The 24,226-nt window shown below is 36.4% G+C and overlaps 2 protein-coding genes across 2 annotated transcripts; both read right to left on the reverse strand.

Moving 5' to 3' along the window:
- Positions 1 to 3,510: 3,510 nt before the first annotated feature.
- On the reverse strand, positions 3,511 to 12,028 carry LOC115450928 (lysosomal acid glucosylceramidase). Its single transcript, XM_037436931.1, has 12 exons — positions 11,820 to 12,028; positions 10,991 to 11,118; positions 9,949 to 10,003; positions 9,365 to 9,503; positions 8,676 to 8,832; positions 8,137 to 8,297; positions 7,681 to 7,804; positions 6,227 to 6,340; positions 5,886 to 6,033; positions 5,193 to 5,272; positions 4,401 to 4,690; positions 3,511 to 3,751 (listed from the first exon to the last, which is right to left on the reverse strand). Exons 1-12 carry the CDS (start codon positions 11,872 to 11,874, stop codon positions 3,646 to 3,648), a joined length of 1,557 nt encoding a protein of 518 aa, XP_037292828.1. The 5' UTR covers positions 11,875 to 12,028; the 3' UTR covers positions 3,511 to 3,645.
- Positions 12,029 to 12,694: 666 nt separating this feature from the next.
- On the reverse strand, positions 12,695 to 21,331 carry LOC115454519 (lysosomal acid glucosylceramidase). The gene is made up of 12 exons (XM_037436996.1): positions 21,151 to 21,331; positions 20,123 to 20,250; positions 19,457 to 19,508; positions 18,711 to 18,849; positions 17,966 to 18,122; positions 17,621 to 17,781; positions 17,281 to 17,404; positions 16,942 to 17,052; positions 15,779 to 15,926; positions 14,872 to 14,945; positions 13,994 to 14,277; positions 12,695 to 13,225 (listed from the first exon to the last, which is right to left on the reverse strand). The coding sequence occupies exons 1-12, from the start codon at positions 21,230 to 21,232 to the stop codon at positions 13,123 to 13,125; spliced, it is 1,563 nt and encodes a 520-aa protein (XP_037292893.1). The 5' UTR covers positions 21,233 to 21,331; the 3' UTR covers positions 12,695 to 13,122.
- Between the last annotated feature and the right edge of the window lie 2,895 nt (positions 21,332 to 24,226).

Here is a 24,226-nt window from a genome sequence, read left to right on the forward strand (position 1 = left end):
CTAAGCAGTAATGAAAAATGTTGCAAAAACGAGGAAAATTTATTACTTTTCAGAGCTTCCGTTGCGTGAGCTACGTAAACGGTCCAAGTTTCTATCCCGGGAAAATATATCTTGGCGTAACTTTCATAAAAGAAAACTTTACCCCGGTAAAACTTTCTCACGCGGGTGGAGCCGCGGGCAAAACTAATATAATATATAGTATGTAGATAAATTTATTTCCAATTGAAAGTGTGATGTTTTGCTTCTCCGACAAATTCCTTTCATGTAGTACTTAATTAATACCTAATGGGCTTAGGGTGAGTATGTAAAATTAAAATTATTCTTGATTAATTTTTATTTTGTTAAATTATATTTTATACTAAGAATAACGTATTATAAACTATTGTTTTCAAAAAGCCAGTTATATATTGATTTCATTTATTAACACAATGTCAATGACAAAAAATACAAAATGATTAATGGTAAAACTAGAAGTTTGTCCAGCTATATACACTATATAGCAGTTGTCTTAAAATCAATACAAAAATTTCATAAATTTTCCTTATACTTATTTTTTCATTCATGATTTCCTTTAATTTAAAAACTACGCAATGGAACGAAATTGTTTACTGAGATTCAAGACTGAAATATTAATTTTAATGCATATAAATGCATTCGGCTAAGAACGGATACCGGTTAAGATCCTATGTATAATGAAAAAATACCACTTATCAATGTAACCGTAATTGTTGGCCGTTTATATTAACCAGCACTATATACCGCAGTTGATGCTACGACCAAGAACAGTGCAGTGAAACTAAAAGATGAATTTCGCTCGTCTTAACACTGATCAATTGATTTTGTGGACGTACTCACACCAGCTTTAAAAGAGTTATGAGAACTAATTCCGAACTCACCCTGCGAACGTCCGAACTTTTCTAAGGGTTTTAAATTTCTATAAAGATATTTTCACCTATTTTTAAGCTTACACGGAGAGAATTTAGAGATAATTAAATTATCACCTATGTACGTCACGTATGTCTCCGCAGTCAACACCGGGGGAAAACAGCGAATGGAATACTGGATTCCGTCGGCTTAGAGACTACAGGGCCCTGGAGGAAAGTGGGAATGGATAGTTGGGAAGGAAGTGGGGGGAAGGATAAGGAACCATTTTAGGATGGCATCTAACAATGATTCGGTATATAGTAAATGTAGAGTGCGTTCGGCTAATTTCGGACGGTTTTTCGGTGTGTTACGAGGAGTCTCGAAAATATTTTTTTTCTCATAAAATATTTAAGCGATACCAATATTTTATACATGAAACTGGTTATTACTAATGCTACTTTCTGTGATAATTTAATCATCTTCCAATTCTCTCTGTGTAAGCTTAAAATAGATGATAATATCAGTATAGAAATTTAAAACCCTTAGAAAAGATCGGATCGTCGCGGGGTAAGTTCGGACTCCGTTCTAATAACGCTTCTAATGCTAGTATGATAAGGTCAACAAAATCAAACAGAAGTCTCAAAAATGTGAACAAGAGCGAAATCCACCTTTTTTGTTTCAATGCACATAGGACACCCGTTCTTGGTTGGAGCATCAACTGTGTTATAAAGGGTGGGGTGAAAAGAGACAGCGTAGCCGCCTACATAGCTTAAACTTAAAATAACCATAGATTCGTGGTATTTTTTCGTTATACGATCTTACCCTGTATCCGATCTTACCCGAACGCACCAAATCAAAAATCAAAAACCATAAATCAAAAGTCATTCATTCAGTCAATAAAAATAAATAGAAAAATCATATTAAAATGAATAGTCATTATACTTATGTACTATTATTTATAATATGATGCCGGGATTCGGGTTAGCCTATTTGGAAGTGGAACGGACTGCCTGGAAATGAATGTCCGCAGTTTCCATACCCATGGACACGCACCTCTGACTTTTCTAAAGTTATGTGTGTATTTTTGTTAATAATCACTTATTTAACGGGGAAAAAAATAACATCGGAAGCATACCTAAGAAGTTTTTTATAAGAATCTTGAAGGTATGTAGATTGTGACAATACGGGCTAGGCCAACATGGTGGATTAAGGCCTAATCCCTCTCAATAGTAGAGGAGGCCCGTGCCCAGCAGTGGAAAAGTATATACATGGCTAATATTATTATTATTACTGTGTTACTGCAGCAATAAAATGACAATTGGATACGTACATAAAGATATTTATTAAATATTTGCTTGAATTACAATTAACCTAACTTGTGAGACTTTTACTTCGTAACTTTGTGTTTTATATAAAAAAATAAAACCGTAGTACTAAAAAAATTATAATAAATCTAAATACTTAGTCTGGCCATAAATACTGTTACACTTAATTATAAAAAAATATTACATTTGAATTTCGAATCTGTCATTTTTATACGATTGTTCATTGTGTTTTCTCATTTTGGCGCCAATACATTGTAAAATATTTTGCGATATTAAAATGGTGTGGGGTGATAAAGAGAACCGAATCGCTGTGATAGCATTACACAAAGTAGGTATGGAGCCAAATGCAATTTTAAAACTCTCCATACACTTGGTATTAGTAAAATGTTTGTGTACCGGGCTATTAATAGGTACAATGAGACCTCCTCTGTTTGTGACAGAAAAGATCTGGCCGTCCACGTAGTGTTCGTACGAAAAAGGTGGTCAAAGCAGTAAGGGAAAGAATTCGAAGAAATCCTGTCCGAAAGCAAAAGATTTTATCTCGGGAAATGAAGATAGCACCTAGAACCATGTCGCGTATTTTAAAAGATGACTTAGGACTTGCAGCCTATAAGAGACGCACTGGCCATTTCTTAACTGATAATTTAAAGAAGAATAGGGTGGTAAAATCGAAACAACTACTGAAGCGGTACGCAAAGGGAGGTCACAGAAAAATTTTGTTTACGGATGAGAAAATTTTACAATTGAGCAACATTTTAACAAACAAAATGACCGTATTTATGCTCAAAGCTCTAAGGAAGCTTCCCAATTAGTCGACAGAGTGCAACGTGGACATTATCCGACTTCAGTGATGGTTTGGTGGGGTGTTAGCTATGAAGGAGTGACTGAGCCATATTTTTGTGAAAAGGTATCAAAACATCGGCACAAGTGTATCAAGATACCATTCTTGAGAAGGTAGTTAAGCCCCTTAACATCACCATGTTCAATAACCAAGTATGGTCCTTCCAGCAAGACTCGGCGCCGGGTCATAAAGCTCGGTCCACGCAGTCTTGGTTGGAATCGAACGTTTCGGACTTCATCAGAGCTGAAGACTGGCCGTCGTCTAGTCCCGATCTTAATCCGCTGGATTATGATTTGTGGTCAGTTTTAGAGAGTACAGCTTGCTCTAAACGCCATGATAATTTGAGTCCCTAAAACAATCTATACGATTGGCAGTGAAGAATTTTCCCATGGAAAGAGTGCGTGCTTCTATTGATAACTGGCCTCATCGTTTAAAGGACTGTATTGCAGCCAATGGAGACCACTTCGAATAAGCTTTTTATATTTTTAATTGTTTTATATTTATGTATTAAACTGACACACTGTAAAAGTAATAAATGTTATTTGCAGTTAACAATTTTCTTTTTTCTTTATTACAATATTTATGGCAAGACTAGGTAGAAGTTATTTAAAGCAACTAATTTGCACTGTTCGGAAAAATTATAGTAGTAATGGATTTCTTTGTCATTTTTATAACCGCTTGCTTATCCTGAAACTTTATCCTGACAGTCTTCTCGTAGCCGCTGGAAGAAGAAAAATAATTGCATTATTTTATTCTTTGTTGTTTTTATTGCTTTGAATGACAAGACGAGCTTGCTTAATGATGATCAAATCGCCCTATGATAAGCGATACGACCGCACATACATAGAAGAAACCAATAGTAGAAACACCATGCAACACCTTGAATTACAAAATACTATTTGGTATGCCACTGCGCTCGCCATCCTGAGACATGAGATATTAAGTCTTATTATATCTAGGAGTTACACTAGCTACAATATTCTTCAAACTGGAACACAACAGTGACTGACACAATGACGCTTGGCAGCAAAAAAAGACATTGCGGTGGTACCTATCCAGGCGAACTCTCACGTATGAGAGACCTACCACCAGTATGTGTACATGTCAGGGTAAACATGCCACTTAATACTCTAATAGTGGACCAGCGACATCTGTAGTACAGATCCGACTTAAAACAATGAGCGGGTACAAGTACCTATCAGAAACCGATTTCCTTGATTGAATTAGGGGATATTTCGTGTGATATATCATTAAATCTCCATAATTATACTGTCAATTTGAGAGCGAGAAATTTTATGCTACTTAATTGTGTTACTTCAGCAATTTAAGCAATACCTTACGAGATTAGAAGCCTTAAATTATATACTCACTCATTATACATAACAACTACAATAGTATTGTAAGGCGTCAAGAACGCAACATTTTCCACGGATTTTTCAAAGACGAACTTCTTCTCTGTGACTTTTATCCGCCTAGAGCCTCTCGGTATGAACTTCGAGAAGTGTCCCATCGCGTAGAACATGGGCTGTTTGTAAAATTCGTCCTTCACTGCATTTACTAGTATGGGAGAGTCTACATTGTTTTCAGCCCATGTTGGCCCTCCTTGCTGGTTCAGACATATGTTCCAATCCATCCAACCTACTACGTTATGGTTTAGATCCTGTGAAAAAAGTCGCCAATGAAACAACTCCGTTTTTAGAAGTCGATAAAAGAAATATCCATAAAGATTGTCGATTCCTAATGGCAACATATATGAGATTAGAACATCAAAGTTTTGGTTTTAAATCCCAATACGGGTGTGTGTACGTTTCTTAACACAATTTTTGAATTAGGATCCCCGGATATGAATGGCGTTAGGGAGATAGTTGATCATAAGGAATAAAAGATTTCTGCAAATGGTGGTAATTGTGAGTTACGGTGAACCAACATTGATGTGGTATAAGGCCAGGTGCATGAAAAAGTATATAGCCATCCAGTAGTGGAGCCACATGATAGGTAATTCCTCATTTTTTCCTTTGTTGGTTTTTGTATCTACTGTATCTGATTAAATTTTAGTCAGAGTTACACTTTGATCTTGCTAAGGCAAGCAAGAAGAACTGCTTTACTTTTCTCTCTATAAGTACTATATTTATAATAACTATGTATACATTTAAAATACTTACTTCAATAATGTCATTGATGTAATTCCTGCCCCTCTGCCACGAGCCGAACGAGACACGTTCCCTTTCCCATTTAAAACTTCCTGCCGCATTAAGATAGTAATTAGTATTCGGGTTATAATTTATATTTTTATCAAAAACTGAGTAAAGCAAGTTACTTAAAGCGTATGTTATTCATGCAAAATCGTCATGATTTATAAAGTTTTTTTGATTATAGATAATTTTAAGTGTTAGTAATATTGTTACACGCATTGATATTCGCTGAAGACAGCGCCTACCTGAATGTGGAAGATTCGGCCATGGAACTTTCTCGAAAGATCTCAATATTTCCAGACCTTTGTGGAAACGCGATAACGATCCTTAATTCACGAAAGAGTTTCCAAACCATTCGTAATCTTTCGGGAATATTCCACGGACATCGATGGCGCAGGCGCCCAAGTATAGCTTACGCGACGCGCTAAGATACCGCGGAGACGCCGTCTTGCTTGCGACGCGATCAAGAGCATCTACAAGCAATTGTGTGTAACCGCATAGTGATGTTAATTAAGTGTGTTGAGTGTTTTAGTGTTGTGGCGTCTTATTTTTATTAGTGTTTTAGTGCACTCATAAAAGCGTTTCAGTTTTTAACTAGTCTCATTATTTATCCCGAACCGCAACGTAGCAATATGTTAATCTATACTGAGAAAATTAAGTTACCTTCGCAAGCTTCTGTGGCGATAATAAATATATGTGGGTAATTCTTGTTAACTTCTGTCAGAATTATGGCTGGTGTTATGAAATCGGAGTAGTAATGTACCGCGATCCCGTCTATGTATTGCAATGCATTCGGGTGCTCATTGAGCATCTAAAAACAAACATACATTATACGCTACTTTAGTTAAATACCATTTATTCAACATGCAGACGCTGTCATATTATTACCGAGACTAGATACATTACTATCAAAATGATAGTTGCTTAAACAACTCAAGTGAATTATAAATTTGTAGTCTGCGCAACCTCTTATTGTTCATCCAATAGAGTAAATAGAGCCTTACAATATTAAAGTAATATGGTAGGACTATCCTTTGGTCGTCGGCCACGAGAATTTTCAAATTCTTGAACGTCGAATTTCGTATCGTCGGTCCCAAATTTTCTGAAATCCATTTACCCTGTAAATAAAAGATAGGTTATAAAATTTTTAGTATCAAACAAAAAAATCCTTTCATGCCGTCAAAGCAAAATAACTACAGTCAAACAAAGAAGCAAGTTAGTTGATATTTGAAAAGATAAGAGATACATTGAATGTCCTATAACCATGTACTTGTTTTTAAAGGTATTTATTTATTCATGTATGTTAATCTATACTTATAATAAATCTGTAGAGAGGTCAATTCTGTACATGAAATATATTTCCAAAATAACTATCAGGGGGTGATTAGGGATCGATACTGATGCCAAAAATGCAATTAGTAAAATTTTTGTCTGTCTATCTGTATAACCGTCATAGAAACAAAAACTACTCGACGGATTGTAACGAAACTTAGTACAATTATTTGTCATACTCCTGTGCTGGTTATAGTATACTTTTCATCACGCTACAATTAATAGGAGCAGAGCAGTGAAGGGAAATGTTGGGAAAACGGGAGAAGTTACTCTATTTTTTAAGCTTCCGTCGCGTGTGCAACCTTAATGGTTAAAGCTACACAGAAATCATGTATGACGGAAATGTTTTCCTTAAAATTATGTAAAAATATCCCACGACAGCATATGTCTATCTTTTATGGTTGACTCACAATAACACGTGTATCTCCCGATAGCTTAGCAGTTCGAAGCTTTCTCATTATATTTGTCTACTCTTACGTTTATAACACTCTCAGTCATCCCTAATTAAAAAAGTTATCATTATTAAATATTCCATAAAAAATAATCATAGAAATCGGTATAGAAACACCAAAGTTATACATGAGAAACGCTAATAATAAGCCATCATACGTGAATACTGAATCATGCTATAAGGATTATTTCTGTATATATATAAGGTCGCGAACGCACAGGCAGGCGGCTTGCTTGGCACCTAGAGGCTAGCGAATCACCTAGCGAGTAGCTTCGTAAAACGAACATTCTCGAACGTTCGCAATCGGCTCCATTTTTGAAGTCCGAAATCCACGCGGGCGAAGCTGCGGGCGGAAGCTAGTACATGAATAAATAAATACCTTTGTACCCATTTTTAAGCACATTGTGCACACGGAGGAGTGCGGGATTTGGTATAATTTAAATTAAAGACAAAATGTATGTATGTATAAAATGTTACAAATACATTAAACTAACTCTTGCTCGCGGCTTCGATCACGTAAATGAGTTTTCGGGGTCTCCTGTTTGTCTGAACGCGATAAACTCAAAAGCTACCGAACGGTATTCTATTAAATTAGACATTAGCTACTTTTTACACCGAAAAAATATGTAGCGAGACGAGAGAAGTTAATACCTAGTTATCAATAAAAAAAAATACCATAGCTGATGCGGTCCACCCAAGTGTATTAAATGCATTGACTCCCAGCGCTCCTGAAATTGGCTCGTTGGTGGTAGTGATTGCCCAAATGGGAACACCCACTTCTGCATATTTCTCCAAAAATCTATGAAGAAAATAAATGTTTGTTTATCTATGAAATATCAACCCGTGCTGAACAAAGCAGCTCAGAAAGCCAGTCGCAGATCTTAAAATTGGTTTTCAATTGAGAAAATATAGGCTCAATCTATGAAGTAAAAGGTCATGAATCACACAATATTATAACTGGAAATTATTTATTTGTGCCTGATATGGCGATAAGCTCACCCCCTGTCTCATCATGGGCCGGAACACACTTGGCGAAATGGGTGCCCTGGTTGCGCCTCTGCATACCCCTTCGGGGATAAATGTGTAGTGTGTGAAATTATTACTAAGATTATGCTGTCGATAATTTTTTACTTGTAATGGTAGTCAGCGTAAGTCTGGTAGAACTCTGTCTTCAGATGACTGACGCCGGTGTACGCGCGGTTCGTCTTCATCCACGGCGGAGGTGACCACGTCGTCGCTATCAGATGGATGGGACTCTTGGAAGCTTCGAACGCTTTCTTGATAAGCGGTATCTAGAAAGATGCATTGCTTGATTTAAATAAAATTACGATTTTTATTGTAATCGGAGTATGCGTTTAATCGAAAACTTCAAGATTTGAATTCGCGTAATTCAGAGTAATAATGCTTATACTATAGTATTGATCATTTTTTTTTTATTTAAGAAAACCTATGGTAAGTGAAACCTGATGGTAAGTGGAATGGGGCCCAATAGAATGTTGACTGACGAGAGATAATTTCCCCTCGGCAGCCGACAAAATTACGTCGGTTTGTGCAACAAATCACGTATAGGTATTACAGGAAAAAATTGCCATTACTATTTTATCATTATATGTAATATGTATGTATATCTACTCATCTGTACAATAAAAGCATTGTTCACAAGATATTACCTTAAACTCATAATCCTCGAAGGTCAGCGAAAAATTACTTAACTTCGCATCATTCTCAGGAATTTCGTTGTAAGCATAAGGATGAGTGGAGAAATCAGTGCCTCCGATGGGAACACGAATCATGTTGTACTCTATACCACTCGCGCCGAAATATGAACTGTAAATTAGTAATAATAAAGTTTGACATACTCTGTCAACTTATTCTGCAGATGTTTTAAAAAATGGCGGCAACGAGATACCGAAAGCGGTTGATAGAACCTCTTCGTAAACTTAGTCTAATATTGAATTACTCATTTGTCATGTTACTTTGGTACTGCGATTTCTAACCTTTCAACCATATATTTATTTTAACACAGGTCTTGCTTTCTTTTTATTCCTATAGAACCTAACAAGGTTCTATAAGTAATGAAATATGCTGTTGCATTAACCAACAGTTGCTTCGACTAAATTTTAAATCAAATATAACTAAATTCTCAGAGTGACAAGTTCAGTTTTGAGCTGAGTGCAGTGCAACTCAGTGTTTTATAATTCAAAGTTCGGCTCGTGTTACTTTCAAGGAACCATCGCTTACCTTCAAGTAAAGAGCTTGCTCGATTCTTCATTCATTTTTGTATATAAAACACTTGGGTTTTGCGTCAATTAACAAACTAACGTATTTGGCTACGCTATAAAAAACACGAATATATTACTCAATGAGAAATTGCTGCGTCGTTTCGGATAAACTCTTCCAGTTCATAGCAGCCGAGTCGGTGACGGCGCCGCCGAAGCCTTCTATCGTCTGGTACTTAGTGTTCACATCTATATCCAGAGTCACTGAGCAGCATGTTGCTGAAACAAATGTCATGTCAACGTCAACAAATGACAATCCATTAAAATTCGTTATTCTGACATCTAAGCATCACTTCCTTCGCAATTAGATATTGTTGAGATGGGCCAATAAGGATCTAAACTTATATAACTACAAGTAAACTTTCTAAGGACCATTTTTTAACCACCATTTTTGCGAAATATAGCATTTTTAACTAATACATGTCATTGACTCTATTGATTATATTATTCGAAATTTTTCACTTAAACGTTTGATTCGTTATAATGATTACCTATATTATTACCATTTTGTTTCGATAGCTGTTTCGTTTCAAAACGCCCGACACATTTCTTATAGAATACTATTGTAAACTCACAAATTCATAGTTATACTTTTACTGTCTGTTGGTGAATAGGGGGACACTGTGTTTGTTTTTATTAACGTATTATCTAAAACCATACTTACATGAATGATTGTAATTATCCAGAGTGCCCTGTGATTTCTCGAAGCGTAAGCCTCCCTGGAAATAAAAAAAAATATTAAATATTTCCTCGCTTGCATCACTAGTATCTTCTGTATTGTCGCATGTCACTCATAAGCGAACTATAATTGTACTAGCTCTACAGAATAGTGGAGACGAAGGTCCCCAGATTCAAAACCCACGACACACATATCTAACTTTTAGAAGTTACGTGTGTATTATTATTATTTATTTTTCGCTGTTCCAGTGTAGGAAAACGTCGTGAGGCCATCTACATTACTGCAGATTTTCCATAACACTTCGAAGGTATTATGTTTGCATCAGGACTAGGCCAGCGCGGTGAACTAACCTAAAACTCTTAGTAGTAGAGAAGGCCCGTGCTCAGCAGAGGGCAGTATAGGTATCAGTGGCGAAGAGGGCGCAGCTAGACTTAAATTTAAGGTAGGGCAGCTGTTATTATAAGCAGGGCGGAAATAAAAATGTTACTAGATCTGATCTGCTCAATCGATTTTTGGTTTTGTTGGTCTTGACTTGTGAACGTGAGTAAGAAAAAATTAAATTAAAAAAAAGCTTAATACTTACGTAATTGTTAAGGTAATATACAGATTGTAACAAAATTCCCTTAAATCTCGAAAGAGGGTTATTTCACCGATCAATACGAATAACTCTTACTATGGGACCAACTTCCAAATAGTAAAATAAAAAACCCGCTGCTCCATTTATTTTCATTGAGTAGTAATGTACAATTTAGTTGATTATTAAGGTAGGGCATTCATATTTTAAGGTAGGGCATTGCCCCACAATGCCCCCCCCCCCCCTAGCTACGGCCCTGGTGGCGAAGGGTTCATATAAACCGATTCCCGCCGACTACCTTTATGTAGAATATATGTAGAATCTAATTAGCATTAGAAAGATTTGGAAACCGCGTTTATGCATATTAGTACCTATAAGTTGTGTTGGGTTCCTTCTCAGAAAATTCTACCTTTCTCCAATGATAGGTATACAGGGCTGATATAATATACTTACTTCCGAAGATGTATAAGTGACGTAATTGCCACTATCCGGCTTGTCGACAGTAATGGAGTCACAATACGTGCTGTTGCATACACACACTATAAAATTACTCTTGACGACGCGCGCTGCGCAAGGTATGTCTGCAATAAAATGGTCAAATTGGTACGACGTTACGTAACAATAAGGTCATGACAGCTAGAATTTCCCCGGCTTCAGAGACCATGCTTTTTAATTTACTATTTGTAAGTATTGTCACTAAAAGACTTGCAGGAAATATAATAGGTGCAGATTTATCATGTTAGGAGGTCATCGATTGCTTTGCCACAGCCTTTTACAGTATAATTACATCACTGTTGGTACGATATGTTGATTAATAATAATGTAAGTATATCCATGCTTTATGGATGTTATCAACTGTCTGCTCGAGAGTATCCAACGGCCACACAAAGCAGTTTCAATTTATCAATTTACACATTACTATTAGCGGCTTACGATGCTATATGTGTGCAAACTTTTACAACAGATTTTAGGTGAAGTTATCACAGACAGATTTTGTGGCACAGCAAGTATGAAAATACCTGTAATACATAATAGTAAGAACCTAATTACCCAGGAGATAAAACGAGGTACCTAAATCTTAAGGGTAATATAGAAGGTGCATGTAGCAAACAATTGTATTTCAATACTGTAAGCAGATGGTACTTATTATCGAAGAATTTATAATGCTAAAGTATTGATATTAATATTAAAATTTCAACATGGGGATAAAGATAACAATAACAAAAAACCACAATAAAATGTTTACATTACACACTATCATTTGACCTTTGGCCTTGCTTACCGGCGTTCACAGCGCAAGACACCAAAAAGACGCAAATCAACAAAGAGTATTTCATTGTTCTAATTCACATATTTCACATTATTAATAATTAAATTCATAGTTTGAATTATATTATGAGGATTAAAAACGCGGCAGCACGTTTCGTGTGCCAATGCCGACTGTTTTAAAAGAGCCATACCCGGCTTTGTTGTGACTAATAGCTGACTCGAACTGTACTTATTCGAGTAATCTTCAACTAAGGAGCGTCCAAGTAGATATCGCACCTTCGGTGCAATATTTATAACAGCTTAGTTTTAATTTTACAGTATTGTTTCTATTTTACATTTATTTTCTTATTTCTTGATAATTATATATATATCTATAATATTAATTTTTATAAATATTTTAAAACTGAAAACTCTAGAGGAGGCCTTCATCTTCGAAAAAACGTGGGGTTCTTATTAGTTACATAATAATTATTATATAAGCATATTGTTAGAGATAGAACAGGTTCAAGTATTGTATAGCTGTTGTATTTGTTTACCGCAACATATTTCTTTAATGCACCGCCCATGATTATCTCTGCTCCACCCTAAGGTTGACTTGGAGAGAATGAATACGGCATTAAGTCCGCCTATGTACAATTTTTGTATATGAAATGCAAATAAAATAAAATAATAAGTATGTATTATCAAAATATTTGAAAAAAGAAATAATACTTATATGTCACATTTTGACAGTTGACTTTTATTTATTATACAGCGCCAACTTTTCCAAAAACAAGCTATTAAATAGGATCCTACTCAACATTGCAATTGTTTTTCAATACCGTTCTAAGTGTAGGCTACTGATTGAGCTACACTAGCACTTTTAGTGATAGTCAAATTAAAAAGTCATAAATAATGATAAATTTTAATAATAACAATAACCTTACATACACACGTACATAACAAATTCCATAACGTAAAGTTACGGCTATAAAAAGGCCCAACGACGCCGCAGTCTCGAACTTTACATAAAGCAAATGTTTATATCATAAATATTTGTTTTATATATAATGAGGCCAAAACCCAACATAAATAACACTAGAGTAGTATTTTATTGTAGAGGCAAGTGTAATTATTGTTTATTTTTAATTACAAGAAATATCTGCACATAATAATACATTAACATACATACATAACATCACGCATTTATCCCCGAAGGGGTATGCAGAGGCGCAACTAAGGCACCCACTAACAATATATACATAATTTTCATAAAATACTAAATATGTATTTTAGGTATCCATTTTACATTATTGAAATTAAAATGTAAGTTTATTTTATTCGTTGTTAAACTCTGCTGTCACAAAGGAACTCGGGGGCAATTTGATTTGAGCGTATTTCCCTCTCAGATTCAAAGTTACTGCAACTTCAAAAGTTTCCCTGTGAAATAAAGAATAATATTAAAAACATACGAAACTGAGAAGACATGACTGCCGAGACGCATGTCCGCAGGTTCAAATTCAATGGCACGCACCTCTAGATTCTCTAAAGCTATGTGTGTATTCTTTGTGAATTATCGCTTGCTTTAACGGTGAAAGAAAACATCGTGTGCAAACCTGCATACTTTAAAAGTATTCCATCAGAAATTTGAGGATATTTTAAGTCTACGAAACCGCACTAGGCCAGCGTAGTTGTCTAAGACCTATCAGTAGTAGAGGAAGCCCATGCCTAGCAGTGGGACGGTATTTAATACAGGGCTGATATTATTATTAGATAAACTGTGAAGTTCAAAGCGGAAGAAATGGTGCTTGCTCACTGCTATTTAACGGGAGGAGCATTGGTACCAACCATTACCGGCAGGTACCCATATACACTTGCACACAATAGACCTATTTCTTACCTAAAGACTACTCCGTTTATTACACAACTAGCTTTTGCCTACGGCTCCGACCGCATGAAATATTTTCCCGGGACAAGAGTAACCTATGGCACTCAGGAATAATGTAGATTCCTATTAGTGAAAAAAATATCAAAATCAGTTCAGTAAATCCTGAGATTCGCGCGTTCAAACACACCAACAAACAAACTCTTCAGCTTTATATATTCGTATAGATTACATATTATCAGAATGCGAATGACTACTGAATTTATAACAAGAACTAAAAAACACAAAACGAGTACTGCAAGAAATTAAAATTTAGTACTCACATATTGTTGAACACAACGACAATAGAGTTATTTGGAGTTAGGGCAGCAACAGAATAAACGTTGTCACATTTGGCTGAAGTCTCCAGTTTTATTCTACGGGATCCTCTGGACAAGAACTTGGCGAAATGACCCATAGAGTAGAACATGGGTTGCTTGTAGAAAGCTCCTTCTTCAGGCTTCACGATGATGGGGGCGTCGCAATAATTTTGATTCAAAACTGGACCGCCTTGGCTGTTTAAAACCATGTTCCAATCCAACCACCCGATCATGTCTACATTGAGGTCCTGAAATCGTAAATTATCTGTTAATTTGGCCCAGGTAAGTGTGTCGCGTTCTGGAATCAACTTGTGTATATCTGGTTCCAAGAGGCCGGTAAAATTGTGTCGACTACGGAAGGGCAATCATTTCTCGTCACTGGTAATACTTACCTGGGTAGGTACCACCACAATGTCTATTTCTGCCGCCAAGCAGCAATGTATAGCCACTGTTGTGTTCCAGTTTGAAGGACATTGTAGCCAGTGTAACTATTGGACATAATAAGACTTAACATCTCATGTCTTAGAATGACGAGCGCAGTGGAATGCCAAAAATACTTTGTAATTCATGGTGTTGGATGGTGTTTCTTCTGTTTAGAGGTGGTTGTATCGCTTACCATCAGGCGAACAGCAAGCTCGTCTCGTCATACAAATAAATAAAAAAAAAACCTTCCACTTCATATGACATAATTTAAAACATAAACCTGATTAGAAACTGCCTGATTCTCCCATATTAGAGCATTTTGCGATATTTACTTTTTGAAAAAATCTCTGTGTTCTATATTATCTTTGAAGTATTGTATTCAAAAGTGTAAGTTTATTTTTTACAATATTTATACTTACCTCAATAATATCCTTCGCGTAGCTAGCGGCTCGCTCCCATGATCCCCAATCCACCTTTATATCTGCGATCGCTCCTACAATATACATTTTATTTATGAATTATAGCTGAGGTTTTCGCCTCTATGTGATTATGATTCCCTCCTAGCCGTATTTTGGCCGCGACAACCTATCTCAACGGAGATTAGCCACAGGAGATATTATAGTGCATAAGTGTGTGCGCAATACACAGGTGCAATCTCGGTTCCTTTACTTTCATAGTCCGGTGAGACGACAATCCGCAGCTTTACGTGCTTTCCGAGGCACTGGGGTATCACACCACCAACTTCCTGATTCCGAGCTGCGACTGAATAATTTTTAAGATTGAAAATCCCAGTCACCAGTATTACTGGCCCGACCCGGAATTCGAACCCAGGACCTCAGCAGCACCGTAGTCGTACTCGCACGGCGCACGCATAACAACTACGCCACCGAAGCAGTCTAGATGATTGATATTTACTGATTTTATATTATCTCGACCTGTTTGAGGATTTGGCTATATTAGCAACGTTAACAGGCTGTCGTTATTTGACTGACATACATCATGCTTGGCGGCAGAAATAAACATTGCGGTGGAAAATGTATAGCGGGACTTTTATCCAGGAAAACATTCACACAAGCGAAGCCGCAGCAGAAACTATTTGAAATCTATATATAATACTCGGGATTAATTTACTAATTTACTATTACAAACCTATTTTGGTGCAATAACCGTATCTAGAAATCGAACGGCAAAGTTAAATTTGAACTTACATACTTAGATGCGCGATTGGTTGCGCAAGTCCAACCCGCACATGTCCAACTAATGCCATAATAATCACAAAATACATAGAAATGAGTAATCATAAAATACAATAATTTAAAGACTTACCAAAGGAAGCTTCGGTAGCAAGCGCGAATAGTTGCGGATACTGTTTCAAAGTCAACGGGATGGTGTCGGCCGTGATGAACTGGTCGAAGTAGAAGTGGACTGCTATCCCGTCCAAATAGTTCAGGACTTCCGGTCTTCTCAAGGCCACCTAATACAATAGTAACGGCCATTTACAACTTATTTATATTGTTCTGTTTATATTATGTGAATAATACATTTCTAATTTCTAAATAAGCATAGGAAACAAGTGCAGCCATTTTTATTCGTTAACTTTTTGTTGAAGTAAAGGTTGACGCCACTGTAGAAGATTAAAATGGAAGTTATAGTTCTACGATAAAAAGTTACTGGACCAAAGTTGTAGAGAATTTAATTTGCAACAAAACATGTTTATATTTTTTTTGTCAGATAAATAGTTTAAGAGATACATCGTAAAAACCATTTCAACCCCTATTTTCAAGATGGCGGCCGTGGGGACAAGGGTGGCGACTCCACGAACTTGGTTTTAGCTTTACACTGACCCCCACTACGCTTAAAAAAATAAAATTGCGTCCTCTAAAAAACGCAAGGTAAGGCCTAAAAAATGTAACATTTCAATGGACTAATATAATTATGTGCTGCGCGTCGTGAAAATTCTAAGTCAGTATCGTCTCACGCCATCTAACGTGGTTGCTGTTCGTTATCACTACAATTATGTTAATGCATCGATTATCTTGCAGTTCCGGTGATGTTGATTAGGTGGCGGTGTACGCGCAATTTTTACCGCCACAACTTCATTTAAGGCGATACCTCAAGGTCCATTTTCATACATTTTGTTTCACCTTTAATCTGGGTAACTAAACAAGTATTGGCAAGTAAAGAATTTAAATTCACGTCTAGTTAGTGATTAGTTCTCGCAGTTGAAAGAAAAACGTAAAAATAATTAATAATCATGGATATTTCGGCCTTTAAAATTTCGTCATATTAAATTTAAATTAAAGGTGAAACAAAATGTATGAAAATGGACCTTGAGGTATCGCCTTAATTAGCTGATGTCACTTCAGCTTTTTGTTTGCCAGCTGTCTTAAACACCGTTTTTAAATTTTGAAAATTTTAACTTAAACATGAATGGAAGTTACATTCGATAAAAGTTAGAAATGAAATTACATAAGATGGATACATTTTACCAGATTCAACCATATGGGAATAGCGCTACGCTGGTCGTCCACTCCGAGGAGTTTTACATCCGGGTGATGCTTCTTCATCACAGGCCCGAAGTAGTCTGCTATCCAGTTTGCCTGTAAACGTTAAACTTTTAAAATTACTAACACGGAAGTTAAATTAGTCATTATAATTTACTAATATATAAAACTTGGAGATGAAACAAAAAAAATAAATATTATGAAGGAAACAAAACCACTGAATAAATATTCCTTTTGGTAACATTGACAGAAATGAAAGCATTACGGAAATCAAACTATGAACATCGCTCGCGTGTGTAACAAGGAGTATTGTATTGTACTCACCATAGAAGACGTAGTCCAACCCAGAGAATTTATAGGGCCAATGTTTGCTATACTGGTCAGAGGTTCGTTAGTAGTAGTAACACCCCATATCGGCACTCCTTCTTTCATGTATGCGTCTACGAATCTAAATTAAAAACACATATTACGCCTTCATCATCAAAGGGGTAGGCAGAGGTGCACCCTAGACATACACACTACGCCATTTATGTTCCGCCCCACCTTGTAAAAGGCGGCGAGCTGGTCGCCATAATGGGCACAAATACCAAACTCCGGACTGACAAGTCATCTGACAATACAGACTGCACTTTAGATTGCGTACAGTTCGAGTTACGATACTAACTTGCGATGATACTCTGCGTAGGTCCAGTAATATTCCTTCCTCAAATAGTTGACTCCTGTGTAGTTATGCAGGACCTTCATCCACGTCGGCGGCGACCAACAAGTACCTACCATGTGGATATCTTCTCTCGCTACCTCCATGCATGCTTTGATGAAAGGTAACTTGAAAAATATAGTGTTATTTTTAAATATTTCTCATACAACTGAATGACACGACAAGCAAGCCTCGACCCGGTAAGCGACAAGCTCTCTATAAAGCAACAACATCTATTAAGTAAAATTGAATGAATGAATGCAACAAGAAGACGTCGCCTGCGCATCGCCAATATTCAGTACAACTGCATACCTTGTACGTGTAATCTTCTGGTCTGAGCGTGAAGTTCGATAGCTTCTTATCTCCTTTGGGGTATTCGTTGTAAGCATAAAACTTTGGTGAGAAGTCACTGCCCCCGATAGGCACGCGAAGCATACTGTATTCTATGCCTTTATCGCTGCAGTAGGAACTGAAATCAAGACGCTTTTCTCATTATTAATGAAGGCGACTTTATGCCACAAGCCGGCGCCACGTGTTGACACTTCACACACTTTTCTTCTACTTATACTTGAACCTCCTTATACATACACGTTTTTTATATAAGGTCGGACCATTGCTGTGATAACAAGTCTGTTTCTCAGTGCTGACGGCATGGCACCCTTCGCTGTGCGTGGACATAGAGCCGTTGTGATTGGCTAATATTGAGATACACTTGAGTCTAATTGGCTGTCAGATAAACAAAACTGAACAAACAGCAAGCCGTCAGATAAATAAAGCTGAGGAACAGAATGTCTATGAATAAGGGGGTAAAGCTACAGGAGAAACATTGGCACGTGTTAAATCAAAATACCAATAAAGACACATAGAGTATACATAGAGTAGTTAAGTAGCCTCATGTGTGAATTTCGTTTCTTCCCACCCCTTGAATCTCATTCATCCATTGATATTCATCCTGTTTTAGGGAATCCTCATTTAGTTTGAACAATTATCGTGTATTACGTGAACATTTATAAGAAATACTTTGCCTTTGTTCAGTGTTTCTAAAATAATTCCTTACTTGATCAAGTTTTGTTTCAACGCGGGATCAGTCAAGTTTTGCCAGTTGAGCCCAGTGGAGTCTGTGATGGCTCCTCCGAACCCATTGATCGTCTGGTACTTTATCTCTGGATCTAAATTATATACCAGGCTGTTGTCAACTGAAACAAAATATTTTTTATCAATTAATGAGGGTAATTCAAATGCAGTAGAAATTTTAGTCGATCAAATATAACGGCAAAAAAATGGCGGATGTTACATAAAACCGATTTTTGATATAGTCACAATTTAAATGAAACATTTAATTTTATGCATAGTTAATGAACTCGTCTGTGAGATGATCAAATGCATAGAACACTCATGTTTAGGTCTAACATTCATAATTCAAACATTGCTTAATTATTTCCCTGGTCCCATTTCATAAGCGTTAAATCAATCAATCGTTCAGAATTAGTCTAATGCACCTCTATCTACCCCTTCGTATCCAAGCGTGGCATCAGTATTTTTTATATCCTTACATACATATTAAAAAAACAAAAAACAAAATCCACCGCCGAGCCTATCAGAATGCGGTGAACACAAAAACTACAGAACAGATTTCAATAAAAGGTTCGACAAAACTTCGGTTTTTAAATAGTTGACTTTGGAGATAGTCACTAGACTTTGTATATGTATATTTATATATAAAGCGGTCCTTTTGTCCTTTTATTAAGACTTTAACCCAGGCGAAGCCGTGAACAAAAGTTGGTAATTAATAAAAGTACTTACACGATTCGGAGTCTTCAAACCGGGATGATTCTTTATAAAACCGAAGTCCAGACTAGAATAGAGATGATTATGAGAACATTACTTATATTCCAGCAGGCTTTATATTGAAGATATAAGTACAAGTTATACTAAAATAACTCAAATACATATAAATTAAAACTAGTTTTCATAATACACAAACAAAGATTTATTTACAACTAAGACTGGCGGTAGAAGATTGTATCCGTCCGGATAGCGAACGACGTACACAAGTTATAACCGCCATAGTTAAACACCAGCCCCGGATCTATGGGTGGGGCAAGCCGAGGCCCATGCCCCGGGCGGCCATTTCGGAGGGCGGCAAATCCAAACTTGGCAGACGATTACACAACTCATAATTAACGCAACTTTGACTACTGAGACATCCAGATCATTACACACATAAAAATGTATTTCCCGCGGGTGCGAAATGATGATGATGATGACAAAGTTAAAAATATAGGTGGTCAGGGGCGGCATTATCCAGATTTTGCCCTGCCTCCAAAAAAATCAAGATCCGGGACTGTTGACCACGTATGTGCATATCCAATCTCAAACATGTCTTTTGACAAGGAGTAATCATCTCTCATCAGGTGCTGTGGGATCATATTAGCCGTATAAAAAAAGATAAATTCTATAACAATTTACGTCAGAGGATGTATAGGTGATAATCTCCCCTTCCGCAGGCACTTCTCTTATGACAGTGTCGCAGTACTGCGCTGTACATCTGCAGATGACAGACCGGTTGGCAACCGCATGAGCTTCACATGGCAAGTCTGAAATATAAAAAAGGGTTGTCGAGAACATAAAATACAGAATGTAGGTTTTAATTTGAGAACACGTCATACAAGGCAGCTGTGTAACTTTTTTTTATACATGCATGAAAGTGGTCCCACTGCACCTGATGGTAAGTGGAGTGGGGTCCAATAGAATGTCGACTGACGAGAGATGTTACTCATCGGCAGTCGGCACCAATCATTATCTGCGACTAGACAAGCCATAAATCGTTGCCAAAGAACATCGATTCCTGCCTAGGATGATTCGCGAGGCTATTGAAATTTGCTTGCACAAGCCTGGGACCCAGCTCTAAATGTAATTAATCGAAACCCAAAAAACCGGCTGCCAGACTTCAAGACATTGTGAGCTCATTCTGCGTACATCGGACCACCAACAGCTAAAGTTTAAAAAGTTGTATAATTGTTAAATGTAGGTAGATATTTTAACTTTGCGGATGACCAACACCTTATTTCCCCCCATGACCATGAATGCTGTAAAGTCTTCGAAATGTCGGGAAAAAACTAAAATTTTAAAACCGTGATAAAATCTAAAAAATTGTTTAATTTTAATATCTAACATTCGCGTAAACTTAAGAAATCATTATAAAGGCTGGCAACCTAGGTAATTAAAAATTGATACGTACGTAATTCTTTAAATTAAGGGGTTTTTACACAATGTCTCAATAAACGAAACAAATATAATATAGAGTGCCTAAATACAAAAGTCATGCTCCTGAATAAATGGTAAATAAAAGAGTACCTTAGTTAGTTCAGTATGAGCTGCCTTATACTTTAAACTGGTCAAATTGATTCGAACATTGTGAAACAAGTCTGTAGTAATTAACTTTTTCTGCATATTAAGATTACTTTTCTAAATACGTATAACAGGTAATCACTTACCGTCGTAAGCATTTGTCAACTGAATACAAATTACCATAAAAGCAATTATAATTACAAGTGACTTTAAATGATAACCTTCCATTTTTACGAAAGCAACCTTATCTAATAAATACTAATAATGTCTTTTTTATTATACACGACTTCCGCAGCGCCTAGACGCGCTGACACACCGGTACAGAGTGATGACTAGAATTTCTGAATTAATTTATATACATCTGCTATAAAAAATAAATATTTAATTATTTAAATTTTGAAATATGCACGTACGAAAAATTATCATGTAACCAAACAGCTTTTCAAATAACCATTGTAATTACTTTTCACTAACGCTTTTGTTATAATTTTAATAAGGTTTTTTTGTTTAATTTTTTTGAAAAGTGTCTCAAATTAATCTTAGGGTGGTAAAATACCACTAGAAATTTTATAAAAAAAATATTCAATCGATAAGTGCCATTAAAATACATTTTAAAAAAGCGGCGATAGCCTAGTTGGGTGTGAAACGGTCTGCAAAGACAAATGTCCGCAGGTTCAAATCCCAAGGGCACGCACCTCTGACTTTTCTAAAAAAATCATGTTTGCATTCTTTGTGAATTTATCGTTCGCTTTAACGGTGAAGGAAAACATCGTGAGGAAACCTGCACATCTGATAAGTTCTCTATAGGAATTTCGAGGGTGTGTGAAGTCTACCAATCCGCACTAGGCCAGCGTGGTGGACTAAGGTCTAATCCCTCTAAGTAGTAGAGGTGGCCCGTGCGCAGCAGTGGGCAAGTATGTAATACAGGGCTGATATTATTATTAAAATTCATTTAAATATTACATTTTAAATTTTCCCGCGTAAATAAACGAAAACGCTAGAGGCCACGTTGCTGACGTCATTTCGACAGTAAACATCAAGTAACAACGCTGTACATAGAGAAAGAGTTCTAATAAACTGCTATCCTTATCATTGGTGTGTTGTTCCTGAATGTAAGTATAGTAGTGTGAAAACGCCGAAAAATATGTGGATTCAGGTGCCAACTGATATATCTATGAGGAATACTTGGTTTAACTTGCGAGAAGAGATCCAAATTTATTGTCCGAAAAAATTGTCTAATTCGATAAATTAGAAATAGTGAACGCGTATTGACACTTCAAGTTGTTTACTGAGTTACTGACTTCGTGACGTCATGTCATGGCGGCACTTGTTTCGCATATTTGTAAAACAGATAAAAAAATCAAAACTTTGAACTGAATTAAAAAAATTATTTAATAATTTTATGAACTGAAACTACTAATTTCCGATTGCTTTTTGATTGAACTATCTTTTTTATGTATTTTTGGCTTTTTTCTCACATACACTAAAATACCCTATATTATACGTTACTTATAGCTTGTCTACACACTGGCCAATATTTGTGGCAAAAACTTGTACAGTCCCGAATATATACTTTCTTTAGTATAGGCCACACAGTTTGTGCCGCTCCACATGTCCTGCGTCAGGTTACCTATTTCGAGGTAGCAAAAAGAGGTTTCAACTATGTCAGCTGCTAGGCTGCGGTGCTTACGACCTATTAACAAATCCGGCACTGTACCTATGGTCAACATTTACCTCGAGGGGGTGTAGCTAGGAATTTATTTGAGTGTAAGTGAGAGTTGGCACACACGTTGGCGCGAGGTCTACTTGTTGTCGATCTCACAACAAACATCAAATGATGTTGGCTAAATAGTGGCCACCCAGACCTTATCGTCGTTGTAGGTGAGAACTAAATAACTCGGATTTTGACTTTGGACTTTCATCACTTTTGTGTTGCCCAAAACATGGCGCATATTTTGACCTAACAAGCATTTCATTATCTTATCCCGTTTCGAAATTATATCTTTTTTATGTTTAAAGTGGAGAAATAAATATATTATTCACTCGCGTATTAGCCAACGTGAAGAGGAGCCATTACCTACGGTTCTAATAATAGAAGACATATTTTTTTAACCGTCATGTCTTTGACAATAATGTAAAATAACATCAGCCTTGGACAATAAACAGTTATCGATAACAAAGTATACCTTATTATTGTGTATCAATATTGTCTAATGAAATCGATACAATTAACTACCACTAGGTATTTTGAAGAATTTACTACATATATACTTAAGTGAATATATTTTTTTTTTTGTTGGAATGCGGTAAGGATACACATTACGCGGACAGAACCGCGAGCAAAAAATAGCATAGCATTTATAGTTGCAGTAAAATATATTTAAAAAGCGGCGATAGCTTATTATGGGTGTGGAACGGACTGCCGAAACAAATGTCCGCTGGTTCAAATCCCAAGGGTACACACCTCTGAGTTTTCTAAAAAAAATATGTGTATTTCTTTGTGAATTATCGCTTGCTTTAACGGTGAAGGAAAACATCACGAGAAAACCTGCATACCTGAAAAGTTCTCTATGGGAATTTTGAGCGTGTGTGAAGTCCGCATTAAGCCAGCGTGGTGGACTAAGGTCTTATCCCTCTCAGTAGTAGAGGAAGCCCGTGCTCAAAACCGGGACAATATATAATACAGGGCTGATGATGATGATATTTAAATTTATGAGGTAGAAGTTAATCTTTTAAAAAGTGTTTATTTCAGAAGCACGTACACTCTTTGAAGTATTTATAAACATACCTAAATAAATTATAATGAAGTTTAATCCTATGAAAAGTGTCCCCGTGGAATAAAAGTAAATTAATATAATATTTGAAAACTTTCTAATACTTCACCAATATATTTAACTAACTTTTGCCCGCGGCTCCGCCCGCGTGACAAGGTTTGTCTGGCTGAAGTTTTCCGTTATAAAACTCAGGTTACATATTTTTCCGGGCGCCTATGTTCTTCCCAAGGTCTCAAAATATCTCCATAACAAATTTTATCGAAATCCATTAGGTAGTTTTTGAGTTTATTGCATTAAATCAGGCAGGCAGATCTCACTGGGGTCTTTGTTTTATAATATATTTTTTGTTTTTGTTTTTTTGAGAGGATAAAGTCAGTCGTACATAATTGTTGCATAACTTTAACCGTTTACGCAGCGCACGCAACGAAAGTTCTTAAAACTAATACAT

This window comes from Manduca sexta, chromosome 9 (genome assembly GCF_014839805.1).
Source record: "Manduca sexta isolate Smith_Timp_Sample1 chromosome 9, JHU_Msex_v1.0, whole genome shotgun sequence".
NCBI lineage: Eukaryota > Metazoa > Arthropoda > Insecta > Lepidoptera > Sphingidae > Manduca > Manduca sexta.

Coding starts and splice junctions, on each gene's coding strand:
- LOC115454519 (XM_037436996.1), bottom strand. CDS start 21,232: ATGGAAGGTTATCATTTAAAGTCACTTGTAATTATAATTGCTTTTATG. Junction 19,509..20,122: donor TCACCTATACATCCTCTGAC/GTAAATTGTTAT, acceptor TCTCTATTCTAG/TCTGGACTTCGGTTTTATAA. Junction 17,782..17,965: donor CAGAAGATTACACGTACAAG/GTATGCAGTTGT, acceptor ATATTTTTCAAG/TTACCTTTCATCAAAGCATG.
- LOC115450928 (XM_037436931.1), bottom strand. CDS start 11,874: ATGAAATACTCTTTGTTGATTTGCGTCTTTTTGGTGTCTTGCGCTGTG. Junction 4,691..5,192: donor ACATCAATGACATTATTGAA/GTAAGTATTTTA, acceptor CTTTTTTCACAG/GATCTAAACCATAACGTAGT. Junction 3,752..4,400: donor GTAGTTGTTATGTATAATGA/GTGAGTATATAA, acceptor TTCTTCTTCCAG/CGGCTACGAGAAGACTGTCA.